This window comes from Delphinapterus leucas, chromosome 10 (assembly GCF_059928025.1).
Source record: "Delphinapterus leucas isolate spDelLeu-1000000601 "Yukka" chromosome 10, BTC_Dleu_Yukka2, whole genome shotgun sequence".
Lineage (NCBI taxonomy): Eukaryota > Metazoa > Chordata > Mammalia > Artiodactyla > Monodontidae > Delphinapterus > Delphinapterus leucas.
The window spans coordinates 102,666,732-102,687,126 of NC_143138.1; the positions used below are offsets into that span (position 1 = coordinate 102,666,732).

At 44.7% G+C, this 20,395-nt stretch overlaps 1 protein-coding gene across 1 annotated transcript in view; it reads right to left on the minus strand.

Annotated features, from left to right (window-relative positions):
- The window catches only part of CFAP92 (cilia and flagella associated protein 92 (putative)), a 66,270-nt gene that overhangs the window by 3,485 nt on the left and 42,390 nt on the right, over positions 1–20,395 (minus strand). Inside the window, 4 exon segments of the mRNA XM_089919803.1 lie at positions 17–217; positions 680–844; positions 8,469–8,766; positions 9,369–9,563. Coding sequence (XP_089775929.1) covers positions 17–217; positions 680–844; positions 8,469–8,766; positions 9,369–9,563 — 859 coding nt within the window.

Here is a 20,395-nt window from a genome sequence, read left to right on the forward strand (position 1 = left end):
CACTCCCGCCACCCACCTCTGTGACGGCGCCGAGGGGTGGCAGCCCCAGGTGATGTGTCCTCCCCGTGCTGTGAAGACCGGTCACTTGGAACCCGTTGGGTGTGAGCCAGGCGTCACGGGACTTCCTCTTGGCTTTTCTCTTCTCCTCATCTGAATCCTGAGGCTCCACTGTGGCTGACAGGTAGCTCTGGGAGTACGTGAGTCTCTTTCTCGGCTCCTGGAAATGCGAGCAGACGTGGATAGATGGGCTGACAGCGGACCTCGGTGGGGCTGACCGGCTGCCAGTCTTGGGGGCAGGATGCTGGCTCCTGGCGGTGCGGGGTGCATGCTGGTTACCAGAGCCAGGCAGCAGCCCAGTGAGGGCCACGTCCCTGTCCCCTTTGACAGAGCCCTTTCCTGAAGTGGTCAGGGCTGGAAGGAAGCCTAAGCCCAGGCTTTCCCCGCTGGGGTTAGGCTGCCTTTCCTAGGCAGCAATGAAGGGTTACCAAGAGCCCAGAACCTGCGGCCGTTCACAGCCATGCACACCTGGACAGGCGCTGGGAGCCTCTGGGCTCAACTTGGCAGGTACAGGGTTCACGCCTCTCTGTGCCAGCGCTACTCCCCACTCCGGACACCCCCCACTGCCCTGCCTGGAGTGGAGGTGCGTGGCTGGAGCTCCCCACCCTGGGCCTTAACTCACCTTGGCCATCTCTCGACACAGCTCCTCCTTTGCAAGCTCTGTAGAGTTCAGGGTCTGGATACTATAGTTGTAGACAGCATCCTTGGCCGGGGCTGAGATCTTGGTCACCTTCACGACAGACTTGGGAGACTTCCTGCTGACCTCGTAGGCCCCTGAGATGTGTTTCTGGAGAAAGAGACACCAGTCATTCCTCACAAGTGACCTGCTCGCCAGCGACTGTCAGTGTGGATCCAGCCAGCTGATCTCTGGGACACGGCTGCACTGCACGTATCTGTCCTGAGAGCATAAACAGACCCCTGGCAAAAGGGCCATCGAGACAAGCCCTCACTGTTGACATTGAAATTCGAGGACCGAAAAAGTTGAACCCTCCTGTATTTTCGTGGGAATGTACATTGGTAAAAGCCACCATAAAGGACAGTATCAAAGTTCCTAACAAAAGTAAAAGGAGCCCAGCCCCAGGAGCACTCCTGGGCATGTATCTGGAGAAACCCATAATTGGAAATGAACCAGGCGCCCCACGGTTATAGTTCCAACAGCCAGGACACAGAAACAAGCAAAATGTCCACTGACAGATGACTGGATACAGACAATATGGTACATATATACAATGGACTATATTACTCAGCCATAAACAACAATGAAATAATGCTATTGGCAGCACCATGCATGGACCTGGGATACTCATACAGTAAGTGAAGTGAGTCACACGGAGGAAGACGAATAGCATATGGTATCACTTATCCCTAGGACTGAACAATAGATACACATGAACACAGCATGAACACTGTGTAACACACAGTGTTACAAAACAGCAACACACTTACTTGGAAAACGAACGTAGGGCTCACAAAAAAAAAAAAAGTACAGGCAAAGGATAAATTAGGAGGTCGACCTTCATATACACACAAGTATGTATATATATGTGTGTATATATATGTGCATATGTCTATGTGTGTATATATGTATATACATTTGATGGAGAATCAACATGGACCTCCTGTAAAGCAAAGGGAACTCTGTTCAACATTCTGCAATAACCTATATGTGAAAAGAATTCGAAATAGAATAGATACATGAATATCAATAAGTGAATCAGGTTAATGTACACCGACACCAAACACCACACTGTAAATTACCCCTACTGCAACATACCATAAGAATTAAACTGAAAAAGAACGCAAAAGGAAAGACATGGGTAGACTTTTCGCCTCCCGCCTCGGTGATATGCGCTGGTGTCACATCCCAGCAGCCTCAGCAGCCTGCGGTCTCAAGGGTGCACTGAGGTGGAGCGGAGACACCTGAGGACGATGTGCCTGCAAATGCAGCCCCTTAAAGCTGTCGTGCCTCTTCCTTTCTGGGGGGAACCAAACCTTCAGAACCTTGGTGGGCCTTCCTAGAGCTAAAAGGAAGCCAAGTGCACCCCAACCATGGGGGACCACCTAGGCTGCAGGAGATTCAACACGTGCCCGAGCCTCCACGGCTGCTGCTGGTGGGCTTCCCACATCCAGCCTCCTTGCCAGGAGTCACCCCACCTACACACCGCAGCACCCGCGGCTTTAGCCAGGGTTCGGAGTTTTCGGGGGCGTGAAGCTTCACACGGAAGAGGTAGAGACACACAAGCCCTTGGTGGTTGTCTCTTGCACCTTCCGCTCTAATTCACAGCCTAGTAAGATGACTCTTCCTACAGCTTTTGGTTGCCAACGAACTAGAGCTGGCCACGAAGAAATGCTGCCGCCTTGTGGGCGTTTCCCGGAACAACAACTTTCCAACCGGTGCTTCAGGGCACCTAATATTCACAAAGCCTGTGGGGCTTTTAATAACACGTGTCCTCAAAAATGACCTGGGTTAGGTAACCGAAAAAACATTCGAAAAACACAGACTTTCAAGAAGCCAAATTTCAGGAGGGAAAGTTTACTCACACTGTTTAAAACAAAAAACCCCGACCACGACAGGAAGCAGAAAGTCGCTGATTATCCGAGAAGTGCATATCAAAATGATAAAGCGGCATCATCTCGCAGCAGGCAGTATGGCCAGCATCAAAAAGTCTACAAACAGTCGATGGGGACTGAGTGTGGAGAAAAGGTAACCTTCCCAATCGGTGAGTGGAACTGTACGTTGGTAACTGCCACTAGAAAAAAGCACTGTATCCCAGTTCCTGGAAAACTAAATAGAGAGTGAACCTATACTTCTGCAGTCCCCCTTCCGGGCATTATCTGGGAAAATCCATAGTTCAAAAAGACACAAGCACCCCAACGTTAATTGCTGCACTATTTACAATCGCCAAGACAGAAAAACAAATAGTCCAGCAAGTGTGAATACATAAACAGCAGGTCCTACGGGTATACAAGGGACTGTTTACTCAGCCAGGATAAAGGATGAAAGAATGCCATTACAAGCAACATGGATGGACCTGGGGATGCCCAAACACTGAGTGAAGTCAGTCAGACAGAGGAGGACCCATAGCATATACTATCACTTATAGGAGGAAGGGAAACATACATACAACTGAACTAGTTTACTAAACAGAAACAGACTCACCGACTTTCTCAATAAACCTAGGGTTACCAAAAAGAAAGTGGGGTAGGAGATTTAAGTTAGGCGGTTCACATGAACACATACACAGAAAAATACCTATAAACATATATATAAAACACGCACTCGACAAGGACTACTGTACAGCACCAGGACCTCTACTGAACGTTCTGCAATAACCTATACGGAAAAGGAATCCAAAAAACAGTAGCTATATTTCAAGTGTAACTGAATCAGCTTGCTGTACACCTACACCAAACACCACACTGTAAATTACCCCTACTGCAACATAAGAATTAAACTGAAAATGAACGCAAAAGGACAGAAATGGGTAGACTTTTCGCCTCCCGCCTCGGTGATATGCGCTGGTGTCACATCCCAGCAGCCTGAGCAGCCTGGGGTCTCAAGGGTGCACTGAGGTGGAGCGGAGACACCTGAGGACGATGTGCCTGCAAATGCAGCCCCCTAAAGCTGTAGTGTCTCTTCCTTTCTGGGGGGAACCAAACGTTCAGAACCTCGGTGGGCCTTCCTAGAGCTAAAAGGAAGCCAAGTGCACCCCAACCATGGGGGACCATCTAGGCTGCAGGAGATTCAACACGTGCCCGAGCCTCCACGGCTGCTGCTGGTGGGCTTCCCACATCCAGCCTCCTTGCCAGGAGTCACCCCACCTACACACTGCAGCACCCGCGGCTTTAGCCAGGGTTTCGAATTTTCGGGGGCGTGAAGCCTAACACGGAAGAGGTAGTGACACACAAGCCCTTGGTTGGTGTCTCTGGCACCTTCCCCTCCAGTTCACAGCCCAGCACGACGACTCTCCCTAAAACTTTTGGTTGCCGAGGAACCAGAGCTGCGCATGAAGAAATGCTGCCGCCTTGTGGACCTTTCCTGTAACAACAACTTTACAACCGGTGTTTAAGGGCACATCATATTCAGGAAGCCTGTGGGGCTTTTAACGACACGTCTGCTCAAAAATCACCTGGGTTAGGCAACCGAAAAAAAAATTAGAAACACACACACCCTCAAAAAGCCAAATTTGAAGAGGGAAAGTTTACTCACACTGTTTAAAATTAAAAAATACCACGACAAGATGCATATCACTCATTATTTGACAAATGCCAATCCAACGTACAGCGTGGCATCGCCTCACGGCATGCAAAATAGCCAGCACGAAAAAGTCTCCAAACAATCCATGGGGGAGTGAGTGAGGAGAAAAGGGAACCTTCGCATTCAGTGAGTGGAAATGTACATTGATAACCGCCACTAGAAAGCACTGTATCCGAGTTCCTAGAAAACTAAAGAGAGAGTGAACCTATACTTCTGCAGTCCCACTTCCGGGCGTTATTCGGTAAAATCCATAATTGAACAAGACACATGCACCCCAGCGTTCATTGCTGCACTATTTACAATTGCCAAGACGCAGAAACTACAAAATAGTCCAGCGAGTGACGGATACATAAAGAGGAGGTCCTACGTGTATACAAGGGACTGTTAGCCAGGAAAAGGAATGAAACAATGCCATGAGAAGCAACATGGGTGGTCCTGGGATGCCCAAACACTGAGTGAAGTCAGTCAGACAGAGGAGGACCCATAGCATATAATATCACTTATAGGAGGAATGGAAACATACAACTGAACTAGTTTACAAAAGAGAAACAGACTCACTGATTTTCAAAATAAACCTAGAGTTACCAAAAAGTAAGTGGGGTAGGAGATATAAGTTAGGCGGTTCACATGAACACATACACAGAAAAATACCTATAAACATATATATATAAAACACGCACTCGACAAAGACTACGGTACAACACCAGGACCTCTATTCAACGTTCTGCAATAACCTATACGGAAAATGAATCCAAAAAACAGTAGCTATATTTCATATGTAACTGAATCAGCTTGCTGTACACCTACACCAAACACCACACTGTAAATTACCCCTACTGCAACATACCATAAGAATTAAACTGAAAATGAACGCAAAAGGACAGAAATGGGTACACTTTTCGCCTCCCGCCTCGGTGATATGCGCTGGTGTCACATCCCCACAGCCTCAGCAGCCTGGGGTCCCAAGGGTGCACTGAGGTGGAGCGGAGAGACCTGAGGAGGATGTGCCTGCAAATGCAGCCCCTTAAAGCTGTAGTGTCTCTTCCTTTCTGGGGGGAACCAAACCTTCAGAACCTTGGTGGGCCTTCCTAGAGCTAAAAGGAAGCCAAGTGCACCCCAACCATGGGGGACCATCTAGGCTGCAGGAGATTCAAAACGTGACCGAGCCTCCACGGCTGCTGCTGGTGGGCTTCCCACATCCGGCCTCCTTGCCAGGAGTCACCCCACCTACACACCGCAGCACCCGCGGCTTTAGCCAGGGTTCGGAATTTTCGGGGGCGTGAAGCTTCACACGGAAGAGGTAGAGACACACAAGCCCTTGGTGGTTGTCTCTTGCACCTTCCGCTCTAATTCACAGCCTAGTAAGATGACTCTTCCTACAGCTTTTGGTTGCCAACGAACTAGAGCTGGCCACGAAGAAATGCTGCCGCCTTGTGGGCGTTTCCCGGAACAACAACTTTCCAACCGGTGCTTCAGGGCACCTAATATTCACAAAGCCTGTGGGGCTTTTAATAACACGTGTCCTCAAAAATGACCTGGGTTAGGTAACCGAAAAAACGTTCGAAAAACACAGACTTTCAAGAAGCCAAATTTCAGGAGGGAAAGTTTACTCACACTGTTTAAAAAAAAAAAAAAACCCCGACCACGACAGGAAGCAGAAAGTCGCTGATTATCCGAGAAGTGCATATCAAAATTACAAAGTGGCATCATCTCGCAGCAGGCAGTATGGCCAGCGTCAAAAAGTCTACAAACAATCGATGGGGAATGAGTGTGGAGAAAAGGGAAACTTCCAACTCGGTGAGTGGAAATGTACATTGATGACCGCCACTAGAAAGCACTGTATCCCAGTTCCTAGAAAACTAAAGAGAGAGCGACCCTATACTTCTGCAGGCCCACTCCTGGGCATTACTCGGGAAAATGCATAATTTAAAAAGACACAAGCACCCCAACGTTCACTGCGGCACTACTTACAATCGCCAAGACACAGAAACAAATAGTCCAGCAAGTGTGAATACATAAACAGCAGGTCCTACGTGTATACAAGGGACTGTTTACTCAGCCAGGATAAAGGATGAAAGAATGCCATTACAAGCAACATGGATGGACCTGGGATGCCCAAACACTGAGTGAAGTCAGTCAGACAGAGGAGGACCCCTAGCATATACTATCACTTATAGGAGGAAGGGAAACATACATACAACTGAACTAGTTTACTAAACAGAAAGAGTCACCGACTTTCTCAATAAACCTAGGGTTACCAAAAAGAAAGTGGGGTAGGAGATATAAGTTAGGCGGTTCACATGAACACATACACAGAAAAATACCTATAAACACATATATAAAACACGCGCTGGGCTTCCCTGGTGGCGCAGTGGTTGAGAGTCTGCCTGCCGATGCAGGGGACACGGGTTCGTGCCCCAATCCGGGAAGATCCCACGTGCCGTGGAGCGGCTGGGCCCGTGAGCCATGGCCTCTTAGCCTGCTTGTCTGGAGTCTGTGCTCCGTAACGGGAGAGGCCACAACAGTGAGACGGCTGCATACCGCAAAAAAAAGAAAAAAAAATTGACAGCGACCAGCATTTGTGAGGATGTGGAGAAACTGGAACCCTCGTGCATTGCGTTTGGTGACATAAAATGATGGAACTACGGTGAAAAACTGCTTGACGGTTTCTTAAAATGTTAAACATAAACTTACTAAATGACCCAAAAATTCTACTTCTGGGGCTTCCCTGGTGGCGCAGTGGTTAAGAATCCACCTGCCAATGCAGGGGACACGGGCTCGAGCCCTGGTCCAGGAAGATCCCACGTGCCACGGAGCAACTAAGCCTGTGTGCCACAACTACTGAGCCTGAGCTCTACAGCCTGCGAGCCACAACTACTGAGCCCACACGCCTAGAGCCTGTGCTCCACAACAAGACAGGCCACCGCAATGAGAAGCCCACGCACCGAAACGAAGAGTAGCGCCTGCTCGCCGCAACTAGAGAAAGCCCACGTGCAGCAGCGAAGACCCAACGCAGCCATAAATAAATATATATATATATATATTTTTTTTTTAAAGATTGAAAAAAAATTCTACTTCTGGGGCTTCCCTGGTGGCACAGTAGTTTAGAATCCGCCTGCCAACGCAGGGGACGTGGGTTCCAGCCCTGGTCCAGGAAGATCCCACGTGCCGCAGAGCTACTAAGCCCGTGCGCCACAACTACTGAGCCTGCGCTCTAGAGCCCGTGAGCTACAACTACTGAGCCCACACGCCACAACTACTGAAGCCCACGCACCTAGAGCCCATGCTCTGCAACAAGAGAAGCCACCGCAATGAGAAGCCCGCGCACCACAAGGAAGAGTAGCCTCCACTCGCCACAACTAGAGAAAGCCCACACAGCAACGAAGACTCAACACAGCCAAAATAAATAAATAAAATTGTAAAAGTTGAAGTTAATGAATTAGGAAAACAGAACAGGTAGACTGATTGATAAATCAAAGAACTGGTTCTTTTGAGAAAGCTAAAAACTTGAACACTGACGGAAAAACCCCACCACCTCCTTGTCGATTTTCACAAAGGCGGCACATATATAAAACTTAGAGACTTCTAAGATGACTTTTACTAGAGATTGGGGTGGGAGGGCCAGGCAGTGGCTTCACCCACACAGCCCATGGGTGGGCTTCACTCATACACACTACGAGTTCAAGGCACACCTCAGATGTTGGCATTTTTAAGCCTTTTTGGTTGGTATGGGCTGAGGGAGGCCCTTGGCCATTCAGGCCACATGCACCTGACCTTCCGTCACCTCACCAGCTTCTCAGTCTCCTGTTCTCTTCCCCTCTACGCACATTTTCTCACACAGGTTAGTTTGTCTCCTGTGTTGCTTGGACATCATATAGCTTCCATGCCCTCAGCAGCTTAAGCGAAATGTTAACACACACACACAGTTCTTTCTCTAAGATGAACTCCAGGGCCAAAGGAAAGGAATTACACATAAGAGAGTTCCTCTTCACCTTTCAGGAAGGACAAGATACTCCAGGGTTGGGAGGCAAAGCTCCTGGCACAGTTGTGCCCTGCAGGCAGCACTTCCTGCCCATCCCGCCTGGGATCCCTGCCCAGGAAAACAGACACAGGCCGCAGGAGGCCTGGGATGCCTGGGGGTGGGAGCGCCTACCTGGATCGGGCTGTACTTCTGGTCTCTGTTCTTCAGGATCATGGTGTTCTGCCACTGCAGGTACTTCTCCTGGTGGGCCTGGATCTCAGAATCCAGGGTGGAATTCCGGCTCTGGAAGTCCTCCAGATTGGGGGCAGGAGGAGGGGACATAGCCAGCAGTTTTCCCTCTGTAAGATCTTCCTGGGAAATGGGCAACCCAAACTCCTGGCTCAGCCCCTTGATCATGGAGGAGGAGGGCAGCAGGTCCCCGGTGATCACCTCCCTGAGCCTGGAGCTGTAATGGCAGATACAGTAGATCCTGGAACACAGAAGAGGCCCACTCAGCCTGCCTGCCTGGCATGACAGGTCAGACGGTCTCCATTTTATGAGAGGAAACGAAAACACAGAGAGGTTGATGAGCTGATCCCGGGTCACCCAGCTCGTGCACGAGAAGCTTAGATGCCACGTGCTGAGCCCACGGGGTTCGGGTGGGGGGAGATGTCCCCTTCCCTCTCCCCTCTCAGCCCCCCCCCCCCGCAGGTAAAGGCTTCCCACTTTCTGCTCTGATTATTTTTCGGTCCCGATGGCCTTATTCCCTACCTCGCACCAACCCACGCCCCACCAGGGAGTGGCCTCGATAGGCTGGCCGTCGGGGGTGTGGACCACAGAGCTCCTTCCCGCCCAGGCAGAGGGTACGAGGCACAGAGCCTCATGTCAGCGCAGTTCGAGGACTGAGTAGTCACCCCCACCCCCACCAGGGTGAGCGGACACCCCCCTCTCTCCCGCCCCAACCCCCCCCTTTTAAAAACACATTCAGCAGGCACAGCTGTGGTTCGGGTTAGGCTGCCCTCTGTCCGCCGCACACTTCCGAAGCCCCCCTGGCAGAGCGTGCGGGACGGCGGGGCACGGGCCGGGCCGCACCTGCTCAGTGCCTGAAAGACCTGCCGCGGCACCGTGTTGCGCACGTAGAGCACCGCGTGCTTCACCAGCTGCGCCAGCGGCCGGGACAGGTGCACGTGGTACGGGACGGTCTCCAGGTCGGCGTAGAGGCGGTGGCGGAAGCGCAGCTGCGAGTTGTAGAGCGCCTTGTAGGAGCCGGGCTCTGCCCGTGGGACCCTGCAAGAAAAAAGAGGGGCCCCACGCCACTGCCGCTCTGCCCGCCACGGAGCTCGGCACTTTCCCAGGGCCACTGGTGGTGGAAACGCTGGCACTGGCCTGGGCTTGCTTGTGTCCCGCTGCCCCCGCCCCACCTCTGTCTCCTCCCCCTCCCCTACCGACCCGCCCCTCCCACCGACTCTGCGTCCCCCACCCCCACCCCGACCTTTGAGCCACCCGCTGTGTTGGGCTCAGGTTCCTCCACCTTCCTGAACCCAGTGAATCCGCACGGAGCCTGTGCATCCCACCCTGAGTCTGTGTGTTGGGGTGGGGGTGGTTCCCCTTTGGGAGGGGTCCCTGTTCAAGTCTTCTGCCCATTCTTCCACTGGGATGTTTTTACTGTTTTCTCATTCATTCACAGGCGTTTCTGTACTCTCAGAATACTAGCTCCATACATTGCAAATACCTTTTTCTCAGTTTGCGGCTTTTCTTTTCGCAATTTTCATGGTCTCTGGGTGAACAGAAGTTACTAATTTTAATATAGCCAAACCTGTCATTTTTTTCCTTTATTTTTTCTACTTCTGTCTTACTCAAGAAGTCTTTCTTTATTCTGAGGTCATGAATATGTCCTCCTATAGTACTATCTAAAATCTTTACAATTCAACTTTTTAAAAATAGATTTTTCTTCTACAAGAAAGGTGAGAACATACAACGAGGCAAAGACAGTCTCTTCCATAAGTGGTGCTGGGAAAACTAGACAACTACGTGTCAAAGAATGAAATTAGAACATTTTCTCATACCATATATAAAATAAACTCAAAACGGATTACAGACCTAAATATAAGACCTGAAACTGTAAAACTCTTAGAAGAAAACATAGGCAATACGTTCTTTGACACTGGTCTTAGCAATAATTTTTTGGATCTGTCTCCTCAGGCAAGGGAAACAAAAGCAAAAATAATCAAATGGGACCTAATCAAACTTAAAAGCTTTTGCACCGCAAAGGAAACCGTCAACAAAATGTAAAGGCAACCTACTGAATGAGAGAACATTGGCACATGATATGTGATATGGGGTTAATATCTAAAATATATAAAGAACTCCTACAACTCAGTGTTAAAAAAACAAACAACCCAATTAATAAATGGGCAGAAGACCTGAATAGGCATTTTTCCAAAGAAGACATACAGATGGCAAACAGGTACATGAAAAGATGTTCAATATTACTAATTATTAGGGAAATGTAAATCAAAACCACAATGACGTATCACCTCACAGAATGGCTATCATCAAAAAGACAAGAAATAAAGTGTTGGTGAGGATGTGAAGAAAAGGGAACCCTCCTACACTCTTGGTGGGAATGTAAACTGGTGCAGCCACTATGGAAAACAGTATGGAGATTCCTCAACAAATTAAAAATAGAACTACCATATGATCCAACAATTCCACTCCTGGGTATGTATCGAAAGAAAATGAAAACAATACTTTGAAAAGATATATGCACCGCAATTTACAACAGCCAAGATATGTAAGCAACCTAAGTGCCCATCAGCAGAAGAATGGATAAAGAAGACGCGATATATAGATAAAGTGGAATATTGCTCTGCCATTAAAGAGGATGAAATTTTGCCATTTGCAACAACATGGATGGACCTTGGAAGGTATTAAACTTAGTAAAATAAGTCAAACAGAGGAAGATAAATACTGTATGTTCTCACTTATGTGTGGAATCTGAAAAATAAAATGAACAACAAGGTATTTCTGGTGAAACCTGAGTAAGAACAGACAACGGTGGTCTAGTTAACTGTACTGCATCCATCAATATGTCAGATGTCTCCACTGGGGGAGACAGGGTGTTGGGGTACCTGGAACCTCTCTATGATTTCTGCAACTTATTGTGGGTCCATAATCATTTCAAATAAGCTTTTACTCTGTCTGGGATTGATTTTTGTGAACTGTGTGAGCCAGCAAATTAGGAAACTCTCAGCGAATAAGGAATAAAGTGGAACTTCCTCAAGTTGATAAAGGACATCTACAAAAAACCTACACGTAATGGGGAGAGACTGCCTTCCACCAAAGACCAGAAACAAAGCAAGGATGTGACAACTCTTACATAAAATAGTACTTCAAGTCTTAGCTAGCACACTAAGGAAATGAAGATATACAGACTGTAAAGGAAGGAATTAAACTATTGCTATTTGCAGATGACATCTTGGTCAGTGTAGAAAATCCCAAGGAATCTACAAAAAACAATCAATCAAACGAACAGAACTCCTCAAACCAATAAGTGAGTTTAGCAAGGCTGTAGAATCAACATAGAAAAATCAATTATATTTCTATATACAAGCAATGCACAGCTGGAAACTGAAATTAAAAAATACAGAACCATTTAAAAATCACTCAAAAAATAAAATACTTAGATATAAATCTACCAAATACGTACAGGACTTGTATACTGAATATGCTGATGAAAGAAATTTTTAAAAATCTAAATAAGTGGAGAAACATACCATATTCATGGATCGGAAGGCTCAAATAGTTCTCTCCAAATGATACATAGGTTTAGCATAATTTCTATCAACATTCTAGAATGATGTTTTGTAGATACATACAGCATATTGTAAAATTTATATGAAAAGGCCAAGGATCTAGAACAACAAAAACAATTTTGAAAAAGAATAAAGTGGCCTGACTTTGATTATATAGCTACGGTAATCAAGACTTTGTAGTATTGGTGAAGGGACAGACACAGAAATCAATGGAACAGAATTGAGAACCCAGAAATAGATCCGTACAATTATGACCAACCGATTTTTTATAAAGATGCAAAAGCAATTCAGTAAAGGAATATAATATTTTCAACAAATGATGCTGTAGCTATTGGATATATGTAGGCTAAATGCAACAAAACAAAAACTCAACCTAGGTTCCAGTTCAAGATGGTGATGGAGGAAGATCCTGAAGATCTTCCTTGGGAAGATCTTCCTTGGAAAGATCTTCTTGGGAGGAAGATCCTCCTCCCAAGGACACACCAAATCTACAGCTACATATGGAACAATTTCCTCTGGGGGGAAAAATACAAAAACTAAAACTGAAAACTAGCTGAATGACCCCTTCACATAGGGCAAAAGAGAAACCGGCCACATCAAAACAGAATTCCAAATAAGATGAGCCCAGAGGCCCACACCAAGACACATTATAATTAAAAGGTCAAAAGTTAAAGACAAGGAGAGACGCTTAAAAGCAGCAAGAGAAAAACAACTTGTTACACACCAGGTAACTCCCGTGAGACTATCAGCGGGTTTGTAGGCCAGGAGCGGGGGGCACTGTATATTCAAAGTGCCAAAAGCAAAAACCTTCCAACGAACACTCTACCTGGCAGTTATCGTCCGGAATTGAAGGAGAGATAAAAGAGTTTTCCAGATAAGAAAAACGAACAGAGTTCATCACCACTAAACTGGCCTTAGAAAAATGTTAAAGGGGCTTCTTTCAGTTGAAAAGAAAGGATGTTAACTGCTAACAGAAAACACGAGACTGATCAAGATGGCAGAGTGGTAGGACACAAAGCTCGCTCTCTCCCACATCCACAACAAAAATACATCTACATGTGGAACGATTCTCACAGAATATCTACTGAACACTGGCAGAAGACTTCAGACTGCTGTAAGGGCAAGAAAATCTCCATGTAACCAGGTAGGAAAAATGAAAAAGAAAGTGAGAAAGGTATCCGGATGGGACCTGCACCCCTGGGAGGGGGCTGTGAAAGAGGTAAGGTTCATGCACCCTGGGAAGCCCCCTCACCAGCAGGGAGATCTGCCAGGACAGAAGGGGAGCTTCAGAGCCTCTGAGAAGAATGCAGCAGTCAGTTCGTGGCAGCCAGAGCAGAGGGAGACCTGCACTCACCAGACTGACATGTGCATCCCCAGTGCTGGCAGGGGCTGGGTGCTGGAACTTCGGCTCCAGAGATCAGAACCAGGGAGAGGACTGGGGTGGTTTGTGTAGAGACAGACTGGGGGGCGGGGGGATGAATCCGGTGCCACCACGGCTGGGGGTATAAGCGGAGGAAGCCTGAGCTGCCTCAGAGGCCAGTCAGCATTGTTTGGGTGATGTAGGAGGGGAGAGGTGGGACCTAGACTATAGCCTTTTTTCCATGTATGTGTGCTCCCAGAGGGCAAGACACTGCCTGCCCAGGCTCCAGGGGCAGTTACAGACCTCTACCACCATCCACCCTGGTGCCAGGAGTGGTCACAATCCCCCACTAAAACCCTCCCAGACCCTAGGAGTGGTTGAGGGACTGCACCAACTCCTGCCCAGAACCCAGGAGTGGTTGTGAGCCTCCACCAACTCCCTCCTGAACAAGACTGGTCATGGGCCACTGACGCACCTGCCCAGGCACCAGGAGTGGTCGAGAGCCCCAGCCACCGCCTTCCTGGACAATGAAAACACAACCATACAAAATCTATGGGACACAGCAAAAGAAGTTCTTAGAGGAAAGTTCATAGCAATACAGGCCTTCATCAACAACAAGAAAAATCTCAAATGAACAACCTAACCTACCACCTAAAAGAATTAGACAAAGAAGAACAAACAAAACCTAAAGTCAGCAGAAGGAAGGAAATAACAGAGATCAGGGAGGAAATAAAGTAGAGATTTTTTTTAAAAATAGAAAAAAAAATCAACAAAACCAAAAGCTGGTTCTTTGAAAGGGTAAACAAAATTGACAAACCTCTAGCCAGGCTCACCAAGAAGAGAGAGAATCCAAATAAACAAAATAAGAAATGAAAAAGGAAAAATCTCAACTGATCCCACAGAAATACAAAAAACCATGAGAGAATACTATGAACAATTATATGCCAACAAATTTGACAACCTAGAAGAAATGGAATTGTCTAGAAACATACAGCCCACCAAAATTTAATCAAGAAGAAATAGATAATTTCTACAGACCAATCACTAGAAGTGAAATCAAACCTGTAATAAAAAACTTCCTACAAACAGAAGTCCAGGATCACATGGCTTCACAGGTGAATTCTACCAAGCATACAAAGAAGACCTTACACAGATTCTTCTCAAACTCTTCCAAAAGATTGAAGAGGAGGGAATACTCCCAAAGACATTCTGTGAAACCACAATCACCCTGATACCAAAACCAGACAAAGATACCACCAAAAAAAGAAAATTACAGGCCAATATCTTTGATGAATATAGATGCAAAAATTCTCAACAAAATATTTGCAAACCAGATCTAACAACACGTAAAAACGATCATACGCCATGACCAAGAGGGATTCATCCCAAGTTCACAAGGATGGTTCAGTATACACAAATCAATCAATCTGATACACCACCACAACAAAAGAAAAGACAAAAAATACCTTGACAAGAACACCACATAAACAAAAGAAAAGACAAAAACCACATGATAATCTCAATACATGCAGAAAAAGCATTTGACAAAATTCAACATCCATTCACGAAAAAAACTCTTACCACGGTGGGTACAGAGGGAACATATCTCAAAATAGTAAAAGCTATTTATGACAAACCCACAGCCAATATAATGCTCCAAAGTGAAAAGTTGAAAGCCTTCCCCTAAAATCTGACAAGACAAGGCAAAAGCTATTTATGACAAACCCACAGCCAATATAATGCTCAAAAGTGAAAAGTTGAAAGCCTTCCCCTAAAAATCTGGCAAGACAAGGATGCCCACTCTCACCACTTCACTTCAACATACTATTGAAAGTCCTAACCACAGCAATCAGATGAGAAAAAGAAATTAAAGGTATCCAAATTGGAAGGGAAGAGGTAAAACAGTCATTATATGTACGTGATATGATACTATATATAGAAAACCCTGAAGACACCACACAAAAACAACTAGAACTGATAAATTAATTCAACAAGGTAGTAGGATACAAGATTAACATACAGAAATTGGTGGCGGGCTTCCCTCGTGGCGCCGTGGTTGAGAGTCTGCCTGCTTATGCAGGGGACACAGGTTCATGCCCCGGTCCGGGAAGATCCCACATGCCGTGGAGCGGCTGGGCCCGTGAGGCATGGCCACTGAGCCTGCGCGTCCGGAGCCTGTGCTCCACAGCGGGAGAGGCCACAACAGTGAGAGGCCCGCATACAGCAAAAAAAAAAACAACAAAAAAAAACAAATTGTTAGCATTTCTTTACACCAATAATAAAATATCAGAAAGGGGATGTAAAAAAAAAAAAACCAACCTTTTAAAATTTCAAACCAGAGCAGAAGCAAGAAGAACTATAATCCTGCAGCCCGTGGAACAAACACCACATTCACAGAAAGACAGACAAGATGAAAAGGCAGAGGGCTATATACCAGATGAACGAAGAAGATAAAACCCCCCAAAAAACAACTAAATGAAGTGGAGATAGGCAACCTTCCAGAAAAAGAATTCAGGAACATGATAGTGAAGATGATGCAGGACCTCGGAAAAAGAATGGAGGCAGAGATCGAGAAGATGCAAGAAATGTTTAACAAAGACCTAGAAGCATTAAAGAAAAAACAGAGATGAACAATACAATAACTGAAATGAAAACTACACTAGAAGGAATCAATAGCAGAATAAGTGAGGCAGAAGAATGGATAAGTGACCTGGAAGACAGAATAGTGAAATTCACTGCTGCAGAACAGACTAAAGAAAAAAGAATGAAAAGAAATGAAGATAGCCTAAGAGACCTCTGGGACAACATTAAATGTAACAACATTCGCATTATAGGGGTCCCAGAAGGAGAAGAGAGAGAGAAAGGACCAGAGAAAATATTTGAAGAGATTATAGTCGAAAATTTCCCTAACATGGGAAAGGAAATAGTCACCCAAGTCCAGGAAGCACAGTGAGTCCCATACGGGAGAAACCCAAGGAGAAACATGCCGAGACACACAGTAATCAAACTGGCAAAAATTAAAGACAAAGAAAAATTATTGAAAGCAAGGGAAAAATGAAAAATAACATACAAGGGAACTGCCATAAGGTTAACAACTGATTTCTCAGCAGAAACTCTAACAAGCCAGAAGGGAGTGGCATGATATACTTAAAGTGATGAAAGGGAAGAACCTAAAACCAAGATTACTCTACCAAGGATCTCATTCAGATTCGAGGGAGAAATCAAAAGCTTTACAGACAAGCAAAAGCTCAGAGAATTCAGTACCACCAAACCAGCTTTACAACAACTGCTAAAGGAACTTCCCTAAGTGGGAAACCCAAGAGAAGAAAAGGACCTACAAAAACAAACCCAAAACAATTAAGAAAATGGTCATAGGAACATACATATCGATAATTACCTTAAACGTGAATGGATTAAAGGCTCCAACCAAAACATACAGGGTTGGTGAATGGATACAAAAACAAGACCCATATATATGCTGTCTACAAGAGACCCACTTCAGACCTAGGGACACATACAGACTGAAAGTGAGGGGATGGAAAAAGATATTCCATGCAAATGGAAATCAAAAGAAAGCTGGAGTAGCTATACTCATATCAGATAAAATAGACTTTAAAATAAAGAATGTTACAAGAGACAAGGAAGGACACTACATAATGATCAAGGGATCAATCCAAGAAGAAGATATAACTATTATAAACATATATGCACCCAATATAAGAGCACCTCAATACATAAGGCAACTGCTAGCAGCTATAAAAGAGGAAATCGACAGCAACACAATAATAGTGGGGGACTTTAACACCTCACTTACACCAATGGACAGATCATCCGAAGTGAAAATAAATAAGGAAACAGAAGCTTTAAATGACACAATAGAGCAGATAGATTTAATTGATATTTATAGGACATTCCATCCAAAAACAGCGGATTACACTTTCTTCTCAAGTACGCACGGAACATTCTCCAGGATAGATCACATCTTGGGTCACAAATCCAGCCTCAGGAAATTTAAGAAAACTGAAATCATATCAAGCATCTTTTCTGACCACAACGCTATGAGATTAGAAATGAGTTACAGGGGAAATAATGTAAAAAACACAAACACGTGGAGGCTAAACAATGCATTACTAAGTAACCAAGAGATCACTGAGGAAATCAAAGAGGAAATCAAAAAATACCTAGAGACAAATGACAATGGAAACACGACGATCCAAAACCTATGGGATGCAGCAAAAGCAGTTCTAAGAGGGAAGTTTATAGCTATACAAGCCTACCTCAAGAAACAAGAAACATCTCAAGTAAACAATCTAACCTTACACCTAAAGGAACTAGAGAAAGAAGAACAAACAAAACCCAAAGTTAGCAGAAGGAAAGAAATCATAAAGACCAGAGCAGAAATAAATGAAATAGAAACAAAGAAAACAATAGCAAAGATCAATAAAACTAAAATCTGGTTCTTTGAGAAGATAAACAAAATTGATAAACCATTAGCCAGATTCATCAAGAAAAAGAGGGAGAGGACTCAAATCAATAAAATTAGAAATGAAAAAGGAGAAGTTACAACAGACACTGCAGAAATACAAAGCATCCTAAGAGACTACTACAAGCAACTCTATGCCAAGAAAATGGACAACCTGGAAGAAATGGACAAATTCTTAGAAAGGGATAACCTTCCAAGATTGATCCAGGAAGAAACAGAAAATATGAACAGACCAATCACAAGTAATGAAATTGAAACTGTGATTTAAAATCTTCCAACAAACAAAAGTCCAGGACCAGATGGCTTCACAGGTGAATTCTAGCAAACATTTAGAGAAGAGCTACCACCCTTCCTTCTCAAACTCTTCCAAAAATGGCAGAGGAAGGAACACTCCCAAATTCATTCTATGAGGCCACCATCACCCTGATACCAAAACCAGACAAAGATACTACAAAACAAGAAAATTACAGACCAATATCACTGATGAATATGGATGCAAAAATCCTCAACAAAATACTAGCAAACAGAATCCAACAATACGTTAAAAGGATCATACACCACGATCAAGTGGGATTTACCTCAGGGATGCAAGGATTCTTCAATATAGGCAAATCAATGTGATACACCATATTAACAAATTGAAGAATAAAAAACATATGATCATCTCAATAGATGCAGAAAAAGCTTTTGACAAAATTCAACACCGATTTATGATAAAAACCCTCCAGAAAGTGGGCATAGAGGGAACCTACATCAACATAATAAAGGTCGTATATGACAAACCCACAGCAAACATCATTCTCAATGGTGAAAACTGAAAGCATTTCCTCTAAGATCAGGAACGAGACAAGGATGTCCACTCTCACCACTATTATTCAACATAGTTTTGGAAGTCCTAGCCATGGCAATCAGAGAAGAAAAAGAAATAAAAGGAACACAAATTGGAAAAGAAAAACTAAAACTGTCACTGTTTGCAGATGACATGATACCATACATACAGAATCCTAAAGATGCCCCTGAAAACTACCAGAGCTAATCAATGAATTTGGTAAAGGTGCAGGATACAAAATTAATGCACAGAAATCTCTTACATTCCTATACACTAATGATGAAAAATCTGAAAGAGAAATTATGGAAACAGTCCCATTTACCACTGCAACTAAAAGAATAAAATACCTAGGAATAAACCTACCTAGGGAGACAAAAGACCTGTATGCAGAAAACTATAAGACACTGATGAAAGAAATCAAAGTTGATACCAACAGATGGAGAGATATACCATGTTCTTGGATTGGAAGAATCAATATTGTGAAAATGACTATACTACCCAAAGCAATCTACAGATTCGGTGCAGTCCCTGTCAAATTACCAATGGCATTTTTTACAGAACTAGAACAAATCATCTTAAAATTTGTATGGAGACACAAAAGACCCCGAAGAGCCAAAGCAGTCTTGAGTGAAAAAATCGGAGCTGGAGGAATCAGACTCCCTGACTTCAGACTATACTACAAAGCTACAGTAATGAAAACAATATGGTACTGGCACAAAAATGGAAACCTAGATCAACGGAACAAGATAGAAAGCCTAGAGATAAACCCACGCACCTATAGTCAACTAATAAATAAAAATAAATAGAAATTAAATAAAATTGCAACCCAAAAAATAACAGGAATAAACCTCACCAAGGAGGTGAAAGACTTATATGCTGAGAACTATAAAACATTAATAAAGTTAACTGAAGAGGATTCAAAGAAATGGAAAGATATCCCATGTTCTTGGATTTGAATAATTAATATTATTAAAATGACCATACTACCCAAAGCAATCTACAGATTTAATGTTATCCCTATCATATTACCCATGACATTTTTCACAGAAGTAGAATAATCCAAAAATTTATATGGACCCATAGAAGGCCCAGAATCACCAGAGAAATCCTGAGGGAAAAAAAAAAATTTAAAAAGCAGGAGGCATAATTCTCCCAGACTTCAGACAATACTACAAAGCTACAGTAATCAAAACAACATGGTACTGGCACAAAAACAGACATATGGATCCATGGAACAGAACAGACAGCCCAGAAATAAACCCACACACCTATGATCAATTAATCTTAGACAAAGGAGGCGAGAATATACAACAGGAGGGACCTCCCTGGTGGTGCAGTGGTTAAGAACCCGCCTGCCAATGCAGGGGACACAGGTTTGAGCCCTGGTCCGGGAAGATCCCACATGCCATGGAGCAACTAAGCCCGTGAGCCACAACTACTGAGCCTGTGCTCTAGAGCCCGCACGCCTAGAGCCTGTGCTTTACAACAAGAGAAGCTGCCAAAATGAGAAGCCCACGCACCACAACGAAGAGTAGCCCTCCACTCACAGCAACTAGTGAAAGCCCGCACTCTGCAAAGAAGACCCAACGCAGCCAAAGATAAATAAATAAATAAATTTTAAAAAAAAATAGA